Source organism: Gadus macrocephalus, chromosome 4, assembly GCF_031168955.1.
Source record: "Gadus macrocephalus chromosome 4, ASM3116895v1".
Taxonomy (NCBI): Eukaryota; Metazoa; Chordata; class Actinopteri; order Gadiformes; family Gadidae; genus Gadus; species Gadus macrocephalus.
The window spans coordinates 14,023,714-14,043,010 of record NC_082385.1 but is presented as its reverse complement, the minus strand read 5'-3'; the positions used below and the strand labels follow the sequence as shown (position 1 = coordinate 14,043,010).

The 19,297-nt window shown below is 45.3% G+C and overlaps 1 protein-coding gene and 1 long non-coding RNA gene across 6 annotated transcripts in view; both read right to left on the bottom strand.

The window, feature by feature from the left end:
• Nucleotides 1-19,297, bottom strand: part of LOC132456154 (uncharacterized) — a 295,066-nt gene that overhangs the window by 113,013 nt on the left and 162,756 nt on the right. The gene's annotated exons all lie outside the window — the stretch shown is intronic.
• Nucleotides 8,066-19,297, bottom strand: part of LOC132456149 (netrin receptor UNC5D-like) — a 147,650-nt gene continuing 136,418 nt past the window's right edge. For 3 of the 5 annotated variants that reach the window (XM_060050388.1, XM_060050386.1, XM_060050383.1), the window contains 4 exons: nt 14,668-14,817; nt 13,971-14,141; nt 12,875-13,056; nt 8,066-10,808 (listed from right to left, as the gene is read on the bottom strand). In XM_060050388.1, the coding sequence (XP_059906371.1) occupies nt 10,616-10,808; nt 12,875-13,056; nt 13,971-14,141; nt 14,668-14,817 (696 nt within the window). In that variant the 3' untranslated portion in view covers nt 8,066-10,615. The remainder of the gene's footprint in view (nt 10,809-12,874; nt 13,057-13,970; nt 14,142-14,667; nt 14,818-19,297) is intronic. The other 2 variants (XM_060050385.1, XM_060050387.1) reach the window with 1 other exon arrangement.

Genomic DNA, 19,297 nt, shown 5'->3' with positions numbered 1-19,297 from the left:
TGGTGGGAAAAGCTTACCAGTTTGTATGTTTTTTATACTTCATTTTTATACTTGATCCGCTGACCGCTTGGAAGCCATCGGAGTACATATTTTTTTTTTGAAGAAAGGGGTTATGTGGTAGGATCTTTAAGAATGCTTAACTGGGATATTTATATATTCATGGCTCAAATATTAACGATCATGCTTTTGACGTGTAACTAACGCATTTACGCGCTCAGCGATCCGCTGCCGGGCTTTGGTTCTCCGGGTTGCAGAGGCTTTAGCGTTCCCTTTTCTTGTGATAATGTCCTTCTCCTCGTCATAGCTCCCCAGGAGAACCTGAAGTTCCATTTCATTGAAATAAGCGGCCCGTTTCGCCATTTCGATCAGGGTTTCCATGATCCATACATCACGTCTTTTTAGGTTTGGCGGTGACGCGCACAACCCTGTGTTGTGCGCTGTGGAACCGAAAACTCTGGGTTAGTCGGCACTGGTTAAATCAACCTAGAGTTCAGCGTTAACTCAGTGTTTGTTAAACCTCCGTTCGTGGAACACCCCTCTAGACGAGTGTTTCGCAAGCTCTCTTGCGTTGTTTGGCCGCATGCATTGCACGGTAGCCACGCGACCGCCTCATCCAATGGCGAGCTCAGTTGGCGCTGTGTGCTTCAAGATTCCGATTGGCCCAGAGAAATGTCAATTATAAGAAAGATTCCGAAGCAAGTGCTGAGATTCCGATTGGCCCAGAGAAATGTCAATTATAAGAATGATCCAATAATTGTTCGCAATTATTGGACCCCAAAACAAAACTCTCAAAACAAAACTCTCCGGTTCTACACGATTCACGTGAATGACCGAATTGACCAAGAAAACGGCGATTGTCGCCGAAAAGCGACAAGTTTGCAGCTTTGAGAAATGAATATGGTGAAGTATCTGTGAATTAGGGTTTGTCAGTCTGCAGCGTTCAGGTATCAGGAGGTAAACACAAATCCAGTGCACCGTGTGATGTCCTAAGCACCGTTGGCCTCTTGTGATGCCCTGCACTTTTTGAAGGGAAAGAGGTTTGCTTCTTTTTATACAAGGTTATACCTACACCGCCGTGAACCCCGCCCGGGACCTGGCTGGGGCCGCGCCTCATCACCGCGCTGGCAGGCTGGGGCACATTTTAGATACAGTAGGGAGAATGTCTATCCTGTATCCAAAAGGGAGGAGTTTGGCTGTAAATGCATTTTGGGTTGTAACCGAGTTGCATAAATTGTTAGAATTTAATAAATTTCCTTTACAATTTCTTTGCAGTTCAATATCGTGCAAACTCAGTTCAACCTGCACTATGTCACTTTTGTACTGCAACTTCTTTACATTTCTCGAGAAACATTCTACTCAAGAAACAGGAAGAATTTCAGAAGACCTGTCACGTGAAAATATATAGCTTTACCTTCAGCTGCAACCCAAGCCATCAGCGGATGCTACTAGAAAACACACACATTACAGTTTTAAATAACTGAAAGTCATTCGATAGAAGTGTCTGCTCCGACATTACTAAAATGTTGATACATAGCAATTATAATTGTGAAATGAACCCTAACGAAAATGTGGTCTCCAATAGTTCCACTAAACACTGGGGCCATTGTCCTCCACAAAGTGAAGGGCTACTGGTTCATGGTGCCCCTGCTCGCCCGGTTCCTGGGGGCGGTGGTGGTGGTGTATCATTGGTGGTGGGCTACAACATGGAAGGAGAGGCACGCATCTAGAGAAGACGAGAGGAAGAGGAAAGTCACACATGTACGACTATAACCACCAGGGGCGGATGGTGTATAGGGGCGATTTGGGCGACGCACTACCAACTGGGAGAAAGAGGATTTTTGTATTTTTTTATGGATCACGGCAAAAGTAGTTTTCAGTGTTCTAGACTTATTATCTGTCATTGTCCAATCAGAATCGTCAGATTCAAGTCGCGTTTCAATGGTCCCGCCTCTTTTTGGGCGAATTCATCGACGTGGAAAATCGCCCACGCCTTCTCCGTTGACTAATGTTCAAACTTTTTTTTTCGGAAATTGAGCCTTCAATGCATTTTCAATGGGGATTTGGGACTCACCCTAGCGTGCTTGCGTCATACGTAACTGAACAAAGAGCGCGAAGGGATATCTTCGATCAAGTCACTTCACTTGCTGATTTCAATATGGCTGCAAATGTGCGCAATTCCGTTTCGTCTCTCAAAGAAGTTCCTTTTAGTCGACGATCTAATTCAGAAAAATTGGCATTAAAACAATTGGGACCTCCTAGACCAAAATTAATCAGTAAACAAACTTCTACAAAGGGAGGAAAGTCCTACACCCGAGGATTTTCAACAAATTGGTACGAGAAAAAAAGCTTGTGAAGAAGCTAACGCAGTCTTCTGCTACCACTGCCTACTCCTCCACCCTGATGAAAGACAGCACTGTTTGGATATCGACTGGTGTGACAGATATGCACCATCTGTCTGAGAAAATCAAGAAGCATGAGATGTCAAAGATCCACATGGATAGCAGCTTGAGATTTGCGACTATTGGGAGGGTGAACATTGCCACTCAACTGGACGAGGGATACCGGCTAGCTGTTCGTCGCCACAACGATGAGGTGACCAAGAACCGACACATCCTCAACCGGCTCATCCAATGTGTGAAGTTTTGCGGAGTGTTCGAGTTGGCTTTGCGAGGCAAGGATGAGACGGAGGGCTCCACAAACCCAGGTATTTTTCTTGGATTGGTGGACTTCGTGGCAAAGTTGGATGAAGTTTTCGATGAACACCTGAAAAATGGCACGGTGTTCAAGGGCACATCCAAGACGGTGCAGAACGAGCTTTTGGAATGTATGCTAGCGGTCGCACGGGAAAGGATTGTCTCCACGCAAACACAGCTGGTGCTTGTGCTTAGATACATTGATGACAACCATGCAGTGCAGGAAAGTTTTTTTGAGTTTATTCCCATCTCGGATTCAACGTCAGTTTCAATTGCCAGTCTGCTTTTGGAGAGACTGAACCAGCTTTTGGCCGACGACAACGAAAAAAATGAAACTCGTTGCACAAGCTTACGATGGTGCGAGTTTGATGATGGGAGAGAAGGCTGGTGTGCAGCAAAAGGTGCGTAAACAATTTAAGAATGCCCATTATGTGCATTGCTATGCACATCAGCTTAATTTGATCATGCAGCAAGCTACCTCCCGCATCAAGAAAGTCAACGTTTTCTTTTCCGATCTGAGCGGTATTGCGTCATTCTTTTCCCGGTCACCGAAACGGTGCAGCGTTCTGGACAAGATTGTTTCACGAAGACTGCCCAGAGCTTCATCTACAAGGTGGCCTTTTAACAGCAGGATCGTCAACACTGTGTTCGAGAACCGAGATGACCTCCTTGAATGTTTTGAAGCCATCAAGACAGGTTCACATGGTCCATTTGACCAGCTCAGTGTGAGAGAGGCATCTGACTACGTGAGGATGCTACAGGACGAAGACTTCTTTTTTTTCACAACATCATGCCCCACGTCGACATGCTGTACCAGAAGCTCCAGAAGAAGCTGAGAGATGTTTCTCAACCTTGAAAAGAATCAAGACATTCCTGCGAAATTCAATGGGCCAGGAACGTCTGAATGCACTGGCCATGCTCTCCATGGAGAAGGAACTAGTCCTCAACATGCGTGATTTCAATGAGAAAGTCATTGACCGCTTTGCTGCACTGAAAGAGAGACAAGCAAAGTTTCAGTACAAGTAATGTAGTCTCTCTCTCTCGCTCTCTCACTCTCTCTCTCTTGTCTCTCTCTGTCCCCCAACCCCCCCTTCCCCTGAGGATGGACACTGGGTTACAGCGGCCCTCACAACCCCACACCACCACCCCACCCCTTTCAAGTGCATATTGTATGTAGTTCTCTGCAAACCTATGGCGGCATCATGCCTTCAGTGTGTATATTGTATATAGTTCTCTGCAAACCTATGGTGGCATCATGCCTTCAGTGTGCATATTGTATATAGTTCTCTGCAAACCTATGGTGGCATCATGCCTTCAGTGTGTCTTGAACAACCACACATAAAAGGTTGCACATATTATATTGATATTTTATCGTTTTTGTCTAAATACATACTTAACTGTAGATTTATGAGTGAAGTTACCAACAAAATAGATTGTCCGTATCACACTCACCCCTTTTAGAATCACATTCTCTCACTCTCTCACAAACACACATGCAGATAGAGACAGAGAGAGAATGTTAACTTGTGTATACCGGTAATTCCCAATTATTATTGATGTATTTGCACTTTTAATCTTGCTGAATTCTACAAGGCAAATAAATTAAGTAAAAACGTAGTTCCCCGGCTCCATTCATCTTTGTAAGGAAATGTTCTATTTTGTCTTTATTATTTTGTCAGAATGCACCAGAATGCTTCGTTTTTATATGAAAAACACAAAAAAATCTTCGGGGGGAGGAGGGCCCCAGACCCCCCTACAGGGGTTTGGTTTATAAACTTTCTGCCCTCCCTATAATAAAATTCACCAGCCGCCACTGATAACCACCATCAATGAAGTGGCATAGGAAGCCTTTGTGTCGTGTGTTGATACCATTTAAATATTTAATGTTTTATATTTTGCGCAAAGATTTTACGTCTCCTACATATTAATCTTCTGATTGTTTTGAGGTATGTTTGATTTATTGATTGAAACAAAAATAACTGTAGAAATTGGCTGATTAATCCTTTTACTCACTCCATATTCATATTTTCGATTATTGTCTATAATTGACACTGGCAAATTATACACTGCGAATTATGTATCATTTGTATGCGAGGAACTTGAATATAGAATATACTGATTTCAAAAATATATTGTTTTCAAATTGTAGCTGTGTCTCCAATTCCTGAAACTCAGGGTGTGCAGATGAATATCAATTGTTAGAATTTAGATTCATACAAAGTAAGAAATAAGACCATCTAGCTGTTGATGTTTAACAATAAACCTCATAAGTTACGTTGTGCAGAAACCTCCAGCAATCAAATGGGCACTCTTGCCCTCTTCACACTTGGGGAATCCAGTTGAAAGTTGAATCCACTGCTCTGAGGAAAGCCTTCTGTGCAGCCTTCTGTTCATCTTTTAAACACAAGTAATTGGTTTTGAACCCTAGTAGCCTACCCCTTTTCAACGCCAAGGGGTTGCGCTAATCAACATCTTTAAATTCCATTGTACTGTTCAAAATACATGAATGCAATCAAATAAAAAATATAAAGTCCTTAACTCCATGGATTCCTTGGGACTCCTTATAAGCAGCTTCTGGAACCTTACACATCAGAGAGGTTTTGAAGAACAAGTAGATTGAATAATCCAGCCGTCTCTCTTTTCCCTCCGCAGAGATAAAACCAGATAAAGGGCATGTGCATAAAAATGTCCGTTGGGGCACAGGGATGTTTTACTCTTAATCTCTTACCTTATCTCGGACAGCTGTGATTTGTCAGGCCGCGGCCGTAGCCCCTGTGTTTTACACCTGGATATACACGCTATAGTGTGCACCTATGGGGCCAAGAGCCTTAATCCTACACAACGTGTAGATGCGAACAATGATTGATGTGATTAATAAGATGTAACAAGGCACCCCCACTCAGGCAACCACACGCTTGAAGCAAATTAAGCCATGAAGAGTAGACGTGTGGAGGAGTGCGTTCAGCGGGTCTGATGACTCTTTTTGAGGCGACAGCCCTTTCAGCTTTTTCTCTGTTCATAGTGTTACGATGCTGACCTACCATACTCGTCATTACCTGGGTAGACAGCCCGTAACCTGTCTGTCCCTATGTGGTGCGCTGAACTGGAGGCATGTTCCTAATCTTTCCCTGGGTGCGTGCAATCTTATCCATCTAGGGGTTTAAGTGCGATGTACTCACCACAGGTCCACAGCCACCGTAGGTGAACAGCTCTGTGTCACCCCGCACCACCTCGTCTCCAGGTGAACAGCCTGTGCTTTGTATTCCGTCTTTCAATTTCTCTGTGTATTTACAACACAAAAAATTTACAATCTCTAATGGAAGTCCTGCCAGAAACGTGTGTCCTTTCAGTTAGGTCCTTTGACTCCGAGTCTCCCCTCCAGCACTCCAGAGACTCTCCACTCAGTCTCAAACTCTGAGACTCACCTGCCGCCTCAGCTGCTGCCATTTAACGTTAATGTGCACCTCAACACCGTCCCCTCTGTGTGATGTCAGTACTGACCCTAACCATACGCATCCTAAAGCTAAACCTAATTGTAACACTAGGTCAGCGTATGAACGCAGCATATTTCAATAAGCCGTCTTTACAATCCTCCACTATAGTTCCTGTTCTATTCAACCACAAAACCCACCACCATATTATCCTGCAGCTGCTGCCAAACATAACCCAGACTGCTGACCCAACTCTAAACATTTTCCAACCTTGTTTGTTTGACTTGTTAGCCGGAGCCTTTTAACGGGGCCAGGCAGGAGCCAGCATCTTGCCTCTGACCCTTCGCTCTAACGCGGTAATGATGGTCGATGCAGGGGGGGGGGCTCCACTCCAGATGACCTTTACACAAAACTTTCAAGTGTAATTTGCTTGGGGTTTCCATTATGTCCACATTTCCCTTCTACTCTGGCCTCTTGAGAGGAACAGATAATAAAGCTGCCCCTTTGAGAGCGCTACTGAAACGTACACAAGTGAGGTACTTAAGTTTGGTTTCTGCATACACGTCGGGTTTGCTAAAAGCCTCCCTGAGATGGGGGTGTGGGGAGGGGTCGTACTGTGACACTGCTCCATACCAGCTAGCAATGGCTTTACCCAGGAGGGCTGGCTGGGTTGCGGGCGGTGGAGTCAGTCCATGCTCAGGTCAGTCCCTGCTGAGGTCTGTCCGTGCTGTGGTTAGTCTGTGCTGAGGTCAGTCCGTGCTGACGTCAGACCTGTGCTAAGGCCAGTCCATATTGAGACGCTGTGGCTCCACATTCAGGGCAGGGCCCTTCTTTTAGGTCATTCATCTAATCGATGGACAGAGAGATAAACAATTGATTCCGACGAGTGCCGACGAGAGCCTAAGTACGGCGGTCAGAAGCCCACCGCAGGGTTGAATTCCTCGGGGCTTTCGCTCATGTCAAGATGTCATGTGGTCCCAGATCAGATGTCAAACTCGTCTCCCTCCCGTCTTCGTCTTCCTACAGCGGTTGACCGCATTTGCGCGGTCGGCTAGAAAACCCCAGAAGCATGCTGAAATATTTATATGGTATTGAATGTTGAGCATTCTAATATATCCATCTGCTGGAATGTAAATTGACGTGCTTAATCCAAACAATTGTCAAGTCCTAGCTCTTGCTATTTACTGCAGATTCAAGTGACATACGGACAACTACATAAAACATTTGAATATATAGATGAAGAAAAACACATCGATGCTCCCTGTACATTTCCATTTCCGTACATTGACACTTAGGATTTTCCATCACTTGTCCAGATGAACTCCTAGTGGTGGAGTGTAGTGTTGACAGGTGGGTTTTATTGATATTGGATGAATGTGTCTGGAGACTGTGTGCATCTGAAGATAAAACCGTCTTTGTAGACGAAAGTGTTTGGCTCTGTAATTTCAAATTGCTATTGTTGAAGGGTCCCTAGTTCAAAATATATCCCTTTGTCAAATCACAATTGTGAGTGTCCACACAAACATATGAGGGGAGGTCTCCATCCCAGCCGACCAGTTGATGCAGTCGACCAATCAACTCATTCCAGCAGCTGGCCACGCCCACATTGTGGAATAGATAAAAGGAATCGAATTGAAAACATTATCAAATGCACAAATCCACTATCTAGTATTGTCCAAAACACTAATAACTCCATCCATGCATTGATCAGATCAATGCAACTCCCAATGGGAAATCCAAAAAACGAATATCTTTCATACAGGTCAATGACATTCTGGTCAAACTTTAGAGAGGTGTCATTTTGACATTTGGAAGTCCTTGTTGGCGTGACCTTTGCTGTATAATATTACAAAACATTCCAAGAGTCAATCCCGAATATTTCTCGTAAAATGACGCTATTTACCTATCAAATGGCTTCAATTATGGGCACAAAATGAAGCATTTATGTTTGAGAATAGTTTGGTTTTTATTTACTCAGACACGCCAATCATTCTTCATCCTTAGGGACATCCCGTCCTCTGATCTACACATGGGCCAGGGCCGTACCAAATGTCACCATCAGAAGCCCACATCTCTTACCTACGAGTGGAGCTACGGGCTAGTAACTTAATTCAGTGTGTTACACATGGAAACCGTGTGCTACCCAACCACCTTGCAAAGTACACAAAGTAAGACCACACACACACACACACACACACACACACACACACACACACACACACACACACACACACACACACACACACACACACACACACACACACACACACACACACACACACACACTCTTGAGCTTACAAAATCAAAATGACATGATATTTTTTCCCGACAGGGGAGCTTTTGAAATACCTTTGCAATAATTATCCTCTATAGAAAATCATCAATTATAAGTTAATGGATTGAAAACTTATCATACAACGTTTTGTCATTCATTGAGTTATATTTGAATGGTTTATCAAGGCTGATATGAATGTATTGATTAAACAGTATCTTATTCTGATCGGGTGCAATTGTCATTCAATAATATATATAAATTCTCAAATACTTTTACATTTTTATAAAAATATATATTTAAAGAAAGAATTAGAAATAAATGATGATTGCCATACATCATCCATTAATCAATGGCGCAAAAGTATCTTAATTTTCTAAAGTGGACCCGGAGACAACATAGGAGGCAATACACGTCTTCTGGGCCATCAACTCCTTGCCCTCGGAGTTGGCCGAGGTGGCACAGATGCGCTGATGGATGGACGGGGGGATCTTGAAGGCTGAAGGCTGGAAGAGAGGAATTGGCCCCTATTCGGATCCCCTTCCGACGCCAATCCCAGATTTTAAACCTAAAATACTTCAGGTGTGTTTGCTATCGTATATTTAGGATTAAAATATGGGGATTGGATTTAGAATTTAGTTGTAGAGGGTTCTGCAGGGGTACCGGGCCCTTCCCTTCCTTGGGGTGGGCGGACGTGTGTTGGCGGAGCAGAGAGGTCATTGGAGAGATATCTCCAAGGAGAAATCACATCTTGGAAGGGGATCCGACCGTAATTGGAGCGATATCTCCAAGGAGAAACCACATCTTGGAAGGGGATCCGAGCGTGATCCTCTAAAGTAAAATCCTGATGAGGGCTAGCACAAGGTGTTCCTCCGCGAAGCAATGGCATGGAAACACTCACGGAAAAGTACTGATCAAAAAGATCCTAAGCAAAGCGACGCCCAATGGTATAATATGCAGTAGTACACGACTTTACGACAACAACATGATATGTATGTAAGACTAGTATTCTGAGAGTTAGTTAGTTGTTGTGGTGTGTGTGTGTGTGTGTGTGCGTGTGTGTGTGTGTTTGCGCGTGTGTGTGTGTGTGTGTGTTTCTGTCTATGTGAGAGCTGTCATTGTGTGTGTGTGTGTGTGTGTGTGTGTGTGTGTGTGTGTGTGTGTGTGTGTGTGTGTGTGTGTGTGTGTGTGTGTGTGTGTGTGTGCATTCCTGTAAGAGGGATAAACTGTTCTTTTGTTCCTGTGTGTGTGTCGCTCTCTGTGTGAGAGTTGTTCTTCTGTATGTGTGTGTTTCTATGTATTTGTGAAAGAGAGCATTTTGTGTACGCATGTGTTCCCGTGCATGAGAGAAACTGTGTTTATTTTTACCGCAAGACGATATTATAATGCTTTCCAAAATCCCTGCTCACAGAAATCTATCCTCTCTGACGGTCTTCCGTTTCACTGAGTGATCCGTTTAGTGTTCGATGATCCGATGAACCATTTGATTAACTCAATATCAGAGAGGAGTCGATTAGTGTGTCTTGCCAATTTTCACTCTTTCACCTGCCTTTGTAACATTAGAAACACAGGGAATAACACAATAAATCATGAATGAAAAGAACACGACCATGGACATAAAACACTACGATTTTGGCAGACCCCCCCCCAAGAAATAAGTAGTGTGGTCGGTCCTCAGGGGCTCAGCGATAGGCGGTCCGAGATGCACATGATTCTTGAACAGTATTCCCAGCCCCCCGAGGGAAGCCCACACTTCCCTCTCTACCTGGCCTGTGTTTGCATTCCTGCTCCAGCGTTCACCGTGTCGGAGCGTGGCGTTCCCTTAAGACCTAAGCAGAGGTTAGCATCTTTTTGTTTCGACAAAAAAACGAAGTGAAGAAGCTCAGAGTCCCTTCACTTCCTTCGAGGTGTTTCCTGTGGCTGTTCTGCGCGGCTCGGAGTGACCGACACCGCAGGCGGAACAAAGCCTCCAGGATTTCAGCCTCTCGTCTTCTTCACGGCGGCAATCCTCCTCCTGGACCCCCTCCTCTGGGCGGAACCGCTAGGCGGGCTCCAACACCACCGCTGCTACTGCGCCTCCTCTTCCTCCTCCCGTAGCTCCACCATGGGATCCTCACCAGAGCTCATGCAACTTAAAAGTCCCCTACAGAGGTCTGGGTCTGGGTCCTCCCGATGTGAACCATACAAAGGCCTGCCAACTCCCGGGGGCGTTCTGTGTTTTAAGAGAATCCAGAGTCTGGCCGGTCGCTGCCCTGCCCCAGTGGGGTGAATGTCCCGGGTGACGGGGCCCTGTCGATCTCCTCCAGAGCACAGGCCAGGGAGTCCACGTCCCCCGAGGTCTGGTGCTGGGTCTCCCACAGGCTGAGGATGACCGCTGAGGGGCTCCTCTGGCAGGCGAAGTAGCTCAGGTTCCTGGGGAGGTGGAGGGGGCAGGATTGGGGAAGGTAGGGAGGGAAGGAGGAGGAAGAGAGGGAGAGAGAGTGGAAAGGAGAGGAAGGGAGAGAGGGATGGGTGGGAGGTAGGGAGGGCGGGAGGGAGAGGCCAGTGGAAAGAGGAGAGGATGGAAAGGTAAATATGGAAAATAACTGCTGTTCGAATATCTGCTCATAGAACAAAAAATAAACAACGATGCATTATAGCTTTATACTAAATGTTGAAACTTATCCAACAATGTTAAAAATTAAAGTTTCAACCAGGTCCCTGACTATATATAACTAGATAAGAGGTTTATTTCCTTTCCAAGATTTTCATCATTAAAAGTAGCTTAGAATAAAATAAATGAGATTGTGTTCATTATCTAATTAACCTAAGTGTACTATATTGCCGTCAATGTATTCTTTTTTGGAGTTTACTTTGCAGTTTTAATGAGTCCTTTGCAAGGATACACATAAAAACTTGAATTGTTTAGAGGGAAAAATGCATTATAGAATCAAAGTCCCTATATTTCAGATCGAATTGTCAGCTGCATTCAGCAGTGGGCACTGTTTCCCACAGTCCAGCCTACTCTCTGATCATTAAGGTGAGGATGCTTTAGTGAAGCCAGAGCACCCTTGCATAAATAATTGCAAAGAAAATCGGCTTAACAAGGTACATACTACTCTATTACACCTCTTGGTGGGCTTTTACTGGGTTCCACATGCAGTTAAACTCTTGCTATTCCTGCCACGCTAGGTATTGTCATGTAAGAATCCGGCTGTGAAAATGTTCACACATTACATCTCATTCGGTAAACACAGCGTCGGTTCAGAGCAACACGTTTGCTGCTCACGTTACCAAGCGCCTTCCAAAAAATAAAAATGAACGTTTATTAAGGAAATACGCATGTGATTCCGGGGGTATTGTGACTGAATTGCTACGCGGCTTATAGTACTGTCTGTCCGTTCTGATTCGTGAACATCTTGTTCTCAAACGATAATGCCCTGTTGTTCAGAAACACATCACAACCTTGAAGTATGAGCTGGAGCCAGGTGGAGGAGACATAGCAGGCAAGTATTGTGTTTTCCCGAGTCATGCGCAGCATTGTTAGCTAGCGCCGGTGCGACAGTGTGCTTGTGTTGCCATTGGTAATGAGAACGGATGAAAAACAAACTTGTAGAGCTGATGCAGACCTCCGGCTCACATGGTTCACACCTCTGCCCAACAACAACACCTTAAACCTTGGCCACAGGGTTTATAATAAGCAAGCGCTACGCCCTGGCAAACCGGTCAAATCCAGAACAAGGGACTAAGCCATGTACCTAAGTCAGTGTAAGTCTGCATTTCAATTTGGGGACAATTTGCGAATAGGGACTTTTTGCGATAGTGATATAGCGGTATAGGGATTTAGGATTTGCGATAATGAGTCTTCGTCACATAAACAAATACACAAAAGTTCTCAATCAAATTCTTGTCGGAACTAAAAAATTGGTTTGTTGGCATGACAATTGTGCTTATATCACCCGAGGCTTGAGTAAACAGATTACCATACAACGTTGCTGTTGAACATGACCTCTGCTCCATCCTGTGCAGTAATCAGCAGCTATGGTACATAAGATACATTAACCATCAACCCTGTGTGCCGAGCAGCCCTACGTGGTGTTCACCTGTCTCCTTGGTGTTTACCTGTCTACCTGTCGACGTGGCGTTTAACTGTCTACCTGGTGTTTACCTGTCTACGTGGTGTTCACCTGTCTACGGGGTGTTCACCTGTCTACCTGGTGTTCACCTGTCTATGTGGTGTTCATCTGTCTATGTGGTGTTCACATGTCTATGTAGTGTTCACCTGTCTACATGGTGTTCACCTGTAGACGTGGTGTTTACCTGTCTACGTGGTGTTTACCTGTCTACCTGGTGTTTACCTGTCTACCTTTCTACGGGGAGTTCACCTGCCTACGTGGTGTTCACTTGTCTACGTGGTGTTTACCTGTCTACTTGGTGTTTACCTGTCTACGTGGTGTTCACCTCCCTGCGTGGTGTTCACCTGTCTATGTGGCGTTTACCTGTCTAAGTGGAGCTTCTGGGCCAGCAGTTGCCAGTCCTTGCCCTTGGAGTTGGCCGAGTCGAAGGTGGCACAGATGCGCTGATGGATGGACGGGGGGATCTTGAAGGCGGTTGACTCCGACTCGGAGGTGAGGGGACAGTGGGATGGGGGGAAGAGAGGAATCGGTCCCTTTTCACTCTGCTGGGAGAAGAAGAGGAGGAAGAAGAATGAAGAAGATGAAAGAGGACGATTTTCAGAGTAATGGAACAATAATCAGACTGAGGCCCCGTTTACACGAGGACGCTTGCGGGTAAAAACGACAAAATATTTTAACGGAAGTGCCTTTCGTTTAGACGGTGACGGCATTTTTGGGGCATGAAAACGCATAAATCTGAAACCACCCTCCAGAGTGGAAAAGTTGAATACGCTCCGCGTACGCGTTTACATCACATACATGTGCCAGTACAAGGAAATAAACAAACATGTCAGATTATTTCCATGCGTCGTACCTTCAAGCTGCTCTGGCAGCTCTAACAAGCGTACAGGAGTATTTCCACGAAATGCACAGGATATGTACAGATGGTATTACTGAACAGAGAAGGATCTTTTGGTTTTATGCGGCACTGATAAGAGAAGAAGGAAGATTCTACTCATGCGCTCAGACATGGCGGTGTTGTGTGATAGTGTATCACAGCAACACCTAGCCGCCTGGCATGCATACTCAATTGAATTCCACACACTTTTGCGTCACCGTATGCACGCAGATTTCCTCCCGAAAACGCTCGCCTAAACGCGGAATAAAAAGTGAAGACGCAACGCCACTTTTGCGTCTTCTGTTCAGACCGTCATCGTGTAAACGTAGCCTGAAGCTCGTCTGGTTTGTGTCTTTAACAACGAGGACATGTCTTTCTTGCTCTGTTCTCCCTCTCCCTCCCCCTATCTCCCCCTCCCTCCCCCTATCTCCCTCTTCCTCCCCCTATCTCCCTCTCCCTTCCCCTTTCTCCCTCCCTCTTTCTCCCCTTTTCTCTCCCCCCTTCTCTCGCTCTTTCTTCCTCCTCCCATTTTCTCCTTTTCTCGCTCTCCCCCTTCCTCATACTCCCTCTCTCTGGGCTCACCTCTGCCGCCGAGGTGTAAACCTGGAGGATCTGCTCGCGACCTTTGACCTGCCGTACGCTGATCTTGCAGGAGAGCTTTGGGGGCGTGGGCGGGGGGCCGAGGTACTCCAAGGAGAAGGCACACTGCAGCGGGTGGTGGTCCCGGCCCCACACCTGGGCGAATGAGAACTCCTGCCAGAGGAGGTCATGTGAGAGAGAGAGAGAGAGAGAGAGAGAGAGAGAGAGAGAGAGAGAGAGAGAGAGAGAGAGAGAGAGAGAGAGAGAGAGACTCAATCAGCACCGAGCGGCTGAATGTTATTTTTTGTGTTTGTTTAAATCATATGTTGAGAAAAAAGACAAGCTTTTTTTTTCTTTATTCATTAACACACGCTTCAGTAGATTCCACAGGATTAAATTAAAACAGGAACAAGGGCCACATGCCTCGCCACACTGGGTCTCAGAGTACTTCAGAAACGCCTCTTTTGGATGCCATGTGCGTAGAAAAGTTTCAGTGCTAGTAAAGTGACAGTGTACACTGTACTGTTGGCTGGTATAATGCAGCCAGTGTTGGTCCACTATCAACCTGCATTCAATGTCTGTATCGCATTTTCAATTGTGCAAACGCGCACACACACATACACCCAGACCTGTACACCTGTGCACTCATCTACTCAGTCAATCACTCGGTCCCCCCCCCCACCATATCTCTGGGGATTACCTGGCAGGTGGTAAAGGGCTTGATGCTCCAGAGGAGCTGTGGGAGGTCCTGGATGGAGACCTGCAGGCTGAAGCCGTCCCCACTGAACTGCAGCGTCCTGGGCTCCTCCAGCAGACGGCCTCCCCTCACACACTCCAGCACCGCCACGGCCTGGGGGACCGGGGTCCAGGGGAGAGGGCCAGATGAGTTATCTCTGTACAATGCACACATGGGCTGCGGTCCACAACTCTTTTTCCATGGTCCTCCTTCCTATCGCTCGTTGACTATTCCCTGGAAGAGACGAGCCCTCAGTGGTCGAGCAGGAGAAAGGTTAGCCTCAAGTTTAGTTTGCTCTGGACATATGAGGCTGGCCTTCTTCCCATCAGATAGCTCCAACAGACCAGTCCAAACCTTTTATCTAATGTGGTGCCATTTGGTACAAAGACTGTTCAGAGGATAGCCCTATGTTTCGTTGCTCGTTGCTCTGATTGGTTGTAGGTCTAGTTTGGAATTGAGCCGTCAGATAAGCTTCTGTGTTAATTAAAGGGGAGGTTGATCGTCGATGAGGACCTCAGCCAATCACAGCCTTCACATACACGCTTAATGGCCGTCTGAAGCGGCCTGATCACAACCAATGGTACTTAACAGCCGTTTTGTAACTAAACAGCTGTTTTGTAACTGCCATCAAGCGTTTTGCTTGCTACTTTTGCATTGGTGATTTGGCTTCTTTTGTCGTTGCTGTGAGTTAAAAAAAACTTCAACTCCGGCTCAAAGCGACCGACGTCTTTGCAGGGTTAAAGACCGTCTTGCAGGGTTTATTTTCTGACGAATTAGTGCAATTAGCTTGTTGGTAAACTGCTACCAAACTGTTATTTATTGTATTTAATGTTGTTAGGTATCACAAAACGGAATGTAATACGAAAAAGTAGGTACTATTTTAGCGGTTTGCTATTGATTCTCATTTCCCCCAGAATGCATTGCATGACGTCACGTTGGGGAGACTAGTAAGAGAGGGTTCAGCAGATTATACAGATACATAGATAAATACATAGATATTATGCATAGTTAGTATATGCTACACGTGAACCTCCTAAGATGGCGCAATTTGATTGGTTCGCTATCTCGGGATATTGGGCAACATCCCATGATTGACATCTCAAACTCGATATTGTTTTCATAGCAAAATGTCCGCTAATAACAACAAATAAACCTTCGGTCCCGGAGGCTATTCCCCACTTCGCCTTCGGCGAATCATTGTTGATTAATAGCCTAGATAGTTAGATAGCCTAATAAAGTCTTTATTAATACCAAACTACACAAATCGTTGGGATGTAGCGAGTGTAACATAATTCACCTACAGTATTTTGTTATGTGTTGTTCTTTACACTGTGTTAGGCATGTCGTTTACTGTCTTGGTGGTTCAGGGATCGCTGTCCCTTTAAGGATTACGAGCGTCTCATGACGTAGAGCCCGATGCGGGATATGTTTACTTGCAGCACGTTTTGATTTCCGGTTTTCTCTCTAACTAAATAAACGAGTCATAGAACTGTGTGCTCAACGTGCGAAATTGTATCTTTTATTCAACGCAATTTCCACAGGGAATTCATTTAGGTGACTCAGCTCACACAGTAAAGCCTACAAGACCACACAGAACAAGGGAGACAGTGGCGGACTCAGGGGGGGGGCAGGGGGCGACCGCCCCCCCTCGTGGCTCAATGGTTGAAAAAGCGCGCTAAAGTGCCCTTCAAGAGTGTCGAAAACGAGAGGAAATGCCTCATTGGCTGCCCTTTTCACGTGCAAAACATGATTAGGTGCCCTCTAGGGTGCTCCTTCATACAATAAATTATGATGATGTGCCCTCTAGAACAAGAAAATTCAATGACGTGCCTTAATGAGTGCCCTTATAGTCACCTTCTGCCCGTCTAGTGCCCTTTTAGTGCCCCCTTTAGTACCCTGATAGTGCCCTTCTGCCCGTCTGGTGCCCTTCTAGTGCCCTCATAGTCCCCTTCTGGTCCTTCTAGTGCCCTCATAGTCCCCTTCTGCCCGTCTGGTCCTTCAAGTGCCCTTCTGCCCATCTGGTGCCCTTCTAGTACCCTGATAGTGCCCTTCTGCCCGTCTGGTCCATCTAGTGCCCTTCCAGTGCCCTTCTAGTGCCCTTCTAGTACCCTGATAGTGCCCTTCTGCCCGCCTGGTCCTTTTAGTGCCCTTCCACTGCCCTTCTAGTACCCTGATAGTCCCCTTCTCCCCGTCTGGTCCTTCTAGTACCCTGATAGTGCCCTTCTGCCCGTCTGGTCCTTCTAGTGCCCTTCTAGTACCCTGATAGTGCCCTTCTGCCCGTCTGGTCCTTTTAGTGCCCTTCCAGTGCCCTTCTAGTGCCATTCTAGTGCCCTGATGGTGCCCTTCTGCTCGTCTGGTCCTTATAGTGCCCTTCTAGTGCTCTTCTGCCCGTCTGGTGCTCTTCTAGTGCCCTTCTGCCCGTCTGGTGCCCCCATGGTTGAAAAAGTGTGCTGAAGTGCCCTCTATGGTGGTGAAAATTAGAGAAAGTGCCTTATTGGCTGCCCTAGGTTGCCCCTGATGATGATGTGCCCTCTGGAGCAAGAATATGGCAAACCGAAAAAAACATGTTGTGGTTAGCTATTGAGGTGCAGACGTTCCTCTCTTTGGTAGCTGACCTGCGGGGAATGCGAGGCATTGCTTTCATGTGGCGTCGCCATGACAAACAAATTTTTGGGCCAGTCCATCCCTGTCCAGAGCCTTCAGTGTGATCACCCCCTAAAGGCCGCTTCTCTCACTGCGTATTCAGGGACAGATTATACCAATGGAAATCTGAGGACTCCAGAGCTGAGCGGAATCCGCGACAGAGTGACTATTGAAATGCAGCCCTCGTAGCCCTTTGTCAAGATATCCACAGACAAAATCAACTCGCAGCAGTCTTCTTCCGATCACTTAAGTATCCTCAGTCGTTATCACAAACAATGCATTTGTGCATCAACTCAGACCTCACCGTAAAACACCCGTCTGGGCTGGCCAGCTTTACTACAAACAGGAGGGCAGATCAATTCCACAAGATGCATCATGGGAAGTATGTGCAAAACATCAGTCTGAATGTAATTACAATCTATCAACGTATCACCATGGAATAAAAACAAAAAAAATGCTGTGCCGATACCATAACAAACAAATGAATAAAATAAGAACCAAAAAAAATGTATAGCACAGCAGATGTATGGCACGAGAAAAAAAAAGAGTCATAACCGTTCAAAAAGAGAGAGAGGGAGAAAAACCACTGAAACCACCAAAACAAATCGGAAGGGGGGAAATAGTCGATCCGCCCAACGCAACTCAATTAATATCAATAATGCATGTGTGTAACCCAACCCCACCAACCACAGGCGTGATTCTACATTGTACTGACAAGGGCGAGCTCAGACTGGAAAGGTCACAACGTGTATCGATGTTTTACTCATTTCGACTTTTGTAGTTCATTGGGTCTTTGGGTAATCGGTCCATGGCCCAAAATAAAATACCACACAGCCTATTGATAATTCTCTCTCTCACTCACTCACTCACTCACTCACTCACTCTCTCACTCTCTCACACACACACACACACACACACACACACACACACACACACACACACACACACACACACACACACACACACACACACACACACACACAAAGTAGCAGAGAGGAAATGCAAAGTGTACGAGCAGGTACATTAAGAGTTGATTCTTGAGCCAGAGGCTCACGAGGGAAATCAATTATCGCAGAACGGGGACAAACTAAACGCTAGCTGAGCCTAACCACCTCCTAAAAAATAACCGTTCTTGACTGAGAGAAGGAGTAACTTAGTGGTAGGTATACAAAAATACACTTGTTTTTGCTGGATTCACATTAATCCAGCAAATCTTTGTGAGGAGCTTCAGGGCTGCGCCGTCGTCAGCATTCATACACACTCATGGGAGGGGTGTGTGTGTTTTCTGCTGTTTATCAGCCCCTGGATGAGTAGCTTTTTGTGTCAATGTCTGTGACTGTCTGTCCATGTTTTTTGTATGCTGGTAACCTTTTATTTGGCCGGTAGTTGGGGATGAAACTAGATCTAAAGTTAGACGGATGCAGTTAATACAGTTTCAATCACGTGGATATTGAATTTATATTTCTTGATTAAATAATGTTGGTTCATGATACAGTATGTGTAACATATTGTGTATACACAGTGTGTTACCACAGTAATGAAGGGAAGAAGACGTAAGTGAACATGTAGCAACACCAAAATAATATAATTAGGATAAAAAAATACTATAACCACTACTATTACCTAAAACAAATACTGCTACTTCTACTACTACCAATGCTATTACTACTACTACTGATACTACCATTACTACTAGGCCTCATCAATACATTTGGCTTATTTAGCTAGATTTTTAAAAATATAATACGATACGATGTGATATATGATTTATGATGTGATATATGATACTATATATGCTATGAGCTATGATATCATGTTATTATTCATATAATATAATAGTCAACCTTTTTATGAAACTCTTTGTTTGCAGCACCAGCAAATTGCCCTCAATGAATAGAAATGGACTCAATAGAAACGGAGGGAGCTATTAATGAGTTTTTTTGGTAAACGT